Below are 7,880 nucleotides of genomic sequence, written 5' to 3'. Positions count from 1 at the left end.
TGTGTCTTTTACTGAATTAAATAACAGTTGTGACTACTTTACAGTTCTGTGTCTTTTACTGAATTAAATAACAGTTGTGACTACTTTACAGTTCCACGTCTTTTACTGATTTAAATAACAGTTGTGACTACTTTACAGTTCCACGTCTTTTACTGAATTAAATAACAGTTGTGACTACTTACTGGAAGAATGTAACCTTGATGATCCATTTTTTTCTCTAGTTTTTCAGACTTGTTCTTCTTCAATTTAGTAGCTATAACAGAAAATTAACAACTAATATAAACAAACAATAAGTGATTCTGGTAATGAATATATAGCATAAAATTTACTTTTTTGTGTACTGTACTATCAATAACCTATTGCAAATTTTCTTCCTGTAACATAACTGAAACTGTGTCTTACTAATGTAACAAATGTGATATTACAGCTACATCTAAAAAACTCTGTCATGGGCTAAATAGTCAAAAACACACATTTCAAACTATTGCATCTTACTGACTTTAATAACACAAACACAGAAACCTGCTACACAATCACGAATTGAGTATGTTCTGATATGAATGGTAGCTAAAGTGAATTTTATCACTTTGTTTATTATACCTTTTTTCTTTGTTATTGTTTTTTTCTCTTTTAGTTTTTTCTTTCCACCCACGACAAGATTCTGTTGCTCCTGGTACTTGTCTTGGTTAGACAATAGTCCAACACTGTAGTACTGGTATTGTCGAATCTGAGATAAAAAGTGGGAATGGTAACACATGGTTTTGATATATAAGTAATCAAAAACAATGATGCAGTATCAAATGTTTTAAAATCAACAGATACATACAGAACTCTGCATGAATAACAGTCTATTAACAAAATGATTTTTGGCACTAAATGAAATCATGGTTTCTAGCTACCTATAATTGGGGTACAAGCTGTTACTTCTGTAAATGAATGGGTTAATAAGTATTGGAAAATCTTGTTGTATAACAGCATGTTGCACGTGGAATAACAATATATATTTAGTGTTGCAGTTACTACTTTCAGTAAAATGTAACTATAGACAGAGCCGCTGAGTACATGTGCAGATTCTAACAAGTGCCAACATTGGTCATGAGTAGACATAGTGCATGGCCAAAATTCTGTTCTCATTTCTATACTTCAAAAAATCTGGTTCAGATATGATTATTATAGCAGTGACAGAACTTCCAGCATTCTGGTCCAGATATGATTATTATAGCAGTGACAGAACTTCCAGCATTCTGGTTCAGATATGATTATTACAGCAGCCACAGAACTTCCAGCATTCTGGTTCAGATATGATTATTATAGCAGTGACAGAACTTCCAGCATTCTGGTTCAGATATGATTATTACAGCAGTTTCTGAACCAGAATGCTGGAAGTTCTGTCTATGATTATTATAGCAGTGACAGAACTTCCAGCGTCCTAGTTCAGATATGATTATCACAGCAGCCACAGAACTTTCAGCATTTTCTATATTTTAGTACGTCACCCTCTGTTTCGTATGCTACTTTTTGTGGAACCTGTTCTTCAGTATGGGTGGCACCAGAGGCACACATTCAAAAGCCACACAAGTTCCATTACAAGAAAAGATTCATTACACCACACCTTCCAGTTGAGACTGCCTACACAGTAAAATTAATATTATCTGTCTACCCTGAATGTTTATAATTATCTATTCCCTATTAGGTTTCAAACTTTGTAAGGTAAAGCCATAACAAATAAAACTTCTATACTATAAATTTCAACTTTTATTTACATTACTTTAGGCCTATATGGTCAACATTAATTAATCCAAAATTCTAGATTTCTATAATGAAATTATCTTCCTTCATGAAACAAATATCAAAAATCTGGTTATGCTGTTAACTTGAAAAAATTTCTCATATCATCAGATAGTAAAACATTACAGCAACTAGCATAGAGAAGTTAAACAGTGTTGTTAACACAATACTACTACTACATTAAATGAATATAATTTCTAATTCTATTTTCACTAATTTCATAATAATTTTTAAACTTTGTAAAATAATCATAACAGTCTAAAATTTTATTTCTCAATTTGATATTAAGTTTGTTGTTGTTCAACTTACATTTAAGATTTCTGGCCAATAAACAAAATACTAGGTGTTTTACTTGATTAAGTATGCATTTGCTTAACTCTTTCAGCATGGGCTTGGTCTCTGGGACTGACCTCAACCATTTGTGCTTGTTATAGTTTTCATGCTATAACTTTTAAATTAGTAAATGAATGTTAACGAAATTTGGCAGATTATCAGTAAACATTACAATGCTTTCATATACAAAATATAAATTTTTTTTATTAAGTCTCAAGGTTTGTAAAGCAATGTTTTTCTCTTTTTTGTTTTTCTTTTCGCATGTTGCCTATCTATCATGCAAAGTAATATTCGTTTTAAGATTAAAAATATTTTTAAGAATCAGAAAATGTTAAAATTTCACATGTGAAATCTTTATAATGTCCAGATAGTTATCAAACGTTTCTTTATTCCTGTACAGGTTCAGTAGATTTGATCGATCTTGCAACCACCATAAAAAATTAGGAAATAAATATAAATTATGCCTCTTTCATTCTGGAATGAACACAAATTATAACACAAAAGCATAAATGTTTAGACTAAATAGCTTATATCTCATAACATTATACATTTATATATATTTATTATACTGAGCTTTCAGCCATGCCTGGCTAACAATACAGAAGTTGCAATGACACATCTCAAGTGTACTCATGTTACAATATCAAATAACATAAACTGACCTTTGGTGTTGGTTTTATTTTAGTAGACTAGTATTTTTGTAAAATACAGTCACATTTCAATTATTATACATTATATATGTATGTAGATTAGTGCTATTTTGAAATAAGTTCTTTAACTTATTTTTCTTGAAATATAGAATATTAACTAAAGAAGTAAAGCAAACAATTATCTCTTCTAGTTACGACCTTTGTACTTGGTTGCTGCTTGATGTAGGTTGCTAAGCCTTTAAAAAGTTTGCACGTGGAGGATATGAAACAAAATATTTTTTTAGGTTTTATGTCTATATTTGAATAACTCCCGCCACACCCACTTGTCGCATCCTCTCTTTCACAATTCATTGATAGTTCTCTTTTACATTTCATTATATATTACTTATAACCAATAGAAAGTCAAGGTTTTTATTTATCAAATGGCATACAGCATAATGTTGTGTTCTGAACAGATAACCATCAATTTCACCAGGAGTAACAACATCGTTCCCATGTGAAAGTTAACAACTACCTTGGATAAATTTGTAAAGGCTCTTGTCGCATGGTTAGAAAGGCAGAAAATTTTTTAGAAGTAAGTGAATTTGTCTACTTTTTGCCTGTTATTAGTCTATATTCTTTGGTGTATTATATAATCAAATAATAATGCTAAGTGCTTTACTATAATCACTAAAAAAAAAAATCAGGCTTAACTCTCCCTTCAACAATCGAGGGCAAGAAAAAAGAAGATTGGGTAAGTACTTTATTTCTTGTTTTTCCTATTTCTTCTTTATTTATTATTATAAAAGTAACAAATTACAAGTACAGATCTTTTAAAGCTATTTAAGACTAGATTAGGTAAACTAAGTAATAATAATAACATAATTAACATTGTTCACGAGGCATGCACACGAGCAGCTCATGGGTAATGTAATTCGATAAGAGTAACGTGAGCTGCACATTACCCAAATGATTTACAACTTATAATGGCGGGTACAGCAGTTAAACACGGTTCAAAGGGCAATAAAACAATAAAATTTAATTATAAATAGATGTATAATGTTACGAACTTAGAGCTATTTAAGATAAACAAATGTAGTTTCAGGTTACAATTTGAAGTCATTCTAGACAGAAAAGAAGGTTAATTTAGGTTTATTTTTTTTTTTTTGGGTGGTTACGAGGTCGGTCGAATTGACTGATCCTGTTTTGAGATAGGGTAGAGTAAATAATATATAAACTATAAGGATTTAGTGAAAAAAAAAACGTTTGAAATGCATTTAGGAGGTTTTAAGTATTACACAAAGGACATACGAGATTTTTGAAATAACGAAAATTATTTTCAATTTTAACATGAAAATTACTTTGCACATGGACTATTCAAAACAAATACTCAATATATTCATGGACAAAACTTTATTTTATTAAAAATACTTCACAAAGAAATATGACTTTTTGTATGTGAAAGACTTGTAATATTAACTGAAAGATTACCAAATTTGATGAAGATATACCCAATATATAGTGAGAGTTATAAGTATTAAATTTATATCAACTTTAAACGAGTACAAAAGGTCACGTAAATCAGTAAAATTGACCGACCCCATGTTGGGAGAGTTAATACTAAAAGTTAACACTCCATTTCAACTAGAAGACCTTTTCTTATAGTGGTAAATGACATTGTAAAAGAACATTTCTAAGATACTACAAGTAAATGTTTCTGAAGAGATATTTCTGTTGTTATAATAGGACAGGCAATTTGAAAATCACTGGAATCACCATGAAGAAGAGAAAAGGAGTTTAATGTAAGGTTGTTTTCTGTTTTGTTTTATCCAGTTTAAACATCAGCCATGTAAAATTGTGTTACATGCCCAACTGGACGTTTTAAGATTTTCAGAATCTTCTGCCCCTACCATAACACAGCAGGCATGTCAAACTTTTTAAAATGATTGTACATAATTACAATTTCTACACAGTTAGAAAAATAATGTTTTTCTAGTATTTTTACTAAAATTCAAGATTCAAGTTAAAAAATAGTGTACCTCAGGGTCTGACAGAAATTCAGTTCGGGCTGCTTTTTTCAATCTGTGGAAATATAGCATATGTTGAATATTCTCCTCTGTATGAGTTAAATCATGGTCCTCTTCTGACTCAGAGGAATCACTTAAAAGAATACTCTAGAAAAAAATTCCAAGTTATTAGTGAAAGCAAATTAAATTATGGTAAACATATAAAAGAAAGAATATGTTATAAAAGAATAGACAAAAGCTAAAAATAAAATCTTCCAAATTTGTGAAGTAATAAATGAATTAACCAGAAAGTAAATATTTACCTTCAACCAACGTCTAGTTTTCTTCACCTTGCTGAAGTTAAACAAACACATTTTACTTGATCTTCTCTCTAGAAAAATAATTAACAATAAAAACATTCTGTATTATTATTCATAAAATATGGTTTATATGTAAAATAAGTTAAGATGGCTGAAACTGAACATCTAGGTAAAATATTCAGATTGGATGCTATGTCACATTCTAACTTAAGTTACTTTAATCTTAACCTTGATTTTTTAAAACTTAAACCAAATACTCGTGCATTTTTATCCACAATATATTACAACTAATCATTAATCAAAATTAACTTTACAATGAAAACTCTTAAATTATTTTTCACACATGAAAACTAATCATATGTTTCAAATTAGTAGAAACCAGTTGTTTCCTGTACATATATTTACATATTCTGTATTTCTTGAACAGTTATTTATACATTAATATAAAAGAATAATAAGAACCTTGACGAGAAGCAGGTACCCCATTAAGGGTTTTCCTGTCATTTGTTTCATCAGATACAATTTCTCCTTCAGTTTCAGTAGTGTCATCAAGGTCACTAAAAATAACCACAGCAACAATGTAAATTTTAGAAGGTTTTCAGTGTGAACACAAAACAATTACACTGTTTTTTAACTTTCAAAACTGGAAAATTCAATATTTATAAATAATTAAACAGCTATTATAAAAAAACTGGCATCAAACAGTTTATAATTTAAATTATGATATGTTATAACTTCTTAATTTCAGAATGAAATATTTCAATAAACTCCCAGTTTCATTTCTCTGTGTCATGTGATACTGATACTCTCTGAATTCAGTAAATTCTCAGTCTTCATTTGTGTCATATGATACTGCTACTCTCTGAATTCAGTAAATTCTCAGTCTTCATTTGTATCATATGATACTGCTACTTTCTGAATTCAGTAAATTCCAATTCTTCGTTTCTCTGTCATGTAATACTGATACTCTGAATTCAGTAAATTCTCAGCCTTCATTTATCTGTGTCATGTGATACTGATACTCTCTGAATTGCTCATTTCAGACTTTCTTTCTACTCCTACATGATCTTCTGAATTTTTCATAAATTACACAATTATACTAGATATTGTTAAGCCGCAAGGCAAACTTTATAGCCTCTTCACGTTTTACGGAGATATAAACAAGAAAGTCAAACCCATATGACAGGCTCTCCTATCTCACCCTGTCTTAAAAAAAAAGTCTATAATTCTCTCTGTAATTGCTATTGGAATATTTATAACCAACTGACAGAGATGATTTTAATTTGCTAAATTTTCTATAAGACTAGCTTGTTCTGATGATATTTGTGAGATATTCCATCGCAGTTTTATTGTTTTGTTTTTTATCATTTTGATCAGCTAACAATTATTTTAACCATTTATATCTTAGTTAAAAAGCCAGTTGACTTATAATAGCTTTAGGACATTGTATTTTTTGGGCATATTCATATTTTGTGTTCTAAGTTGTATATTTGAAATGAATAAAATTAATATACGTAATACTAACAACAGTAAGCATAAGTTTCATCAAAACCTTGAAAGCAAAAACTTGAAAAAGTACAAGAGCCATCATGAAGTACTAAATTTCCCTATGAAATTTTACGTATTATAACAGTAAAATATAAAAATTTTAAATTTGATAAGTTACATTTATGATAAAATTTAATTAAATGATACCATGTATGCTGGTAATTCAATCCTTTATTTACACAAAACTGACCCTCTGTAACAAATAGTTTTTGCCTTACTCTTAAAATCTAAATGACCCAGAGATTCTAGACATTATGCACATGAAATATCAAAACTATCTTTATTGTTAACATGTAAATTACCTTATAACAAGCCCTTAGAGTTAATTCTCTAGATTCATCTTATATATATTTCTCTAAAACCTTTTTAACCCGATGACTACCGGTACTAACTTTCTTAGTAGGCAATGCAAGTGTGCATTTATGAATTGAAAAAATGATAGAGAACTTAGCTTATTTACAGTCTAAAACATATTTTAGGAATTTTTTCATTAAATGCCTTTTTAAACTTCATTAAATAATACAATTTTGTACAATTAATTGAATGTTATGCTACTATTTATAAAAATAAAATCAGAAATCCATTAAAAGAGCCCTCTAAGAAGAAATGTTTTTTCAAATTTTTTTTAAAGATATTTCCTTTCACTTCAGCACTGGTACTGTCATCTATGATTGGTATCTAAACCTTTTCCTAGTCTGTTTTCTTTATAAAACTGCGTCTGGGCGTGTTAAACCTCAGTTGTAAAACGTTTAGCCAATCCTAGTCGAAAGTGTCAATTTCAGTACCAATTATTCCAACTGTTGTATCTCCCATTTGACAAATCATAGGATGATAAGGAAAGCACGTGATGAAACGTTGTTCTATGGATTTTACAATATTGTTGCGTCATCGAGGTCACGTGACTGGTGTGGCGCCACCTATTTTCTAGAACTATCCTGTACCTTGGGAATGCTCTAGTATTTACTATATATAGGGTAGACTGGTATATAAAAGAGGGTGACAACGTGACGAGGAATAATATGTGTGTAGATAGTGAGTAATTGAACTGCAGTCAGAAGTATTATTGACGTTCGTTGATATAGCGTTTGTTTTAGCGCGATTGTTGAAAATAAGTGTATCGTAAAGTTGTATTCGGAAAGAATAAACCAGTTTTATTAACTAAGGACTTGTGTCGCTAAAGTTTCGTCGGAACGAAGTTATGGAAAGTTAATTAACAAATGGAGACATAACAAATTGGTGTCAGAGTGGGATAAAAA

At 29.8% G+C, this 7,880-nt stretch overlaps 1 protein-coding gene across 1 annotated transcript in view; it reads right to left on the bottom strand.

Moving 5' to 3' along the window:
- LOC106472138 (DNA helicase INO80-like) overlaps positions 1–7,880 on the bottom strand; it is a 41,104-nt gene that overhangs the window by 23,253 nt on the left and 9,971 nt on the right. Inside the window, exons 3-7 of the mRNA XM_013932763.2 lie at positions 5,539–5,633; positions 5,080–5,147; positions 4,790–4,924; positions 601–727; positions 183–253 (exon numbers count right to left, since the gene is read on the bottom strand). Of these exons, the coding sequence (XP_013788217.1) occupies positions 183–253; positions 601–727; positions 4,790–4,924; positions 5,080–5,147; positions 5,539–5,633 (496 nt within the window). The remainder of the gene's footprint in view (positions 1–182; positions 254–600; positions 728–4,789; positions 4,925–5,079; positions 5,148–5,538; positions 5,634–7,880) is intronic.

The sequence above is a fragment of the Limulus polyphemus genome, unplaced genomic scaffold (genome assembly GCF_000517525.1).
Source record: "Limulus polyphemus unplaced genomic scaffold, Limulus_polyphemus-2.1.2 Scaffold5112, whole genome shotgun sequence".
Lineage (NCBI taxonomy): Eukaryota > Metazoa > Arthropoda > Merostomata > Xiphosura > Limulidae > Limulus > Limulus polyphemus.
This window is presented reverse-complemented; position numbering and strand designations above follow the sequence as displayed.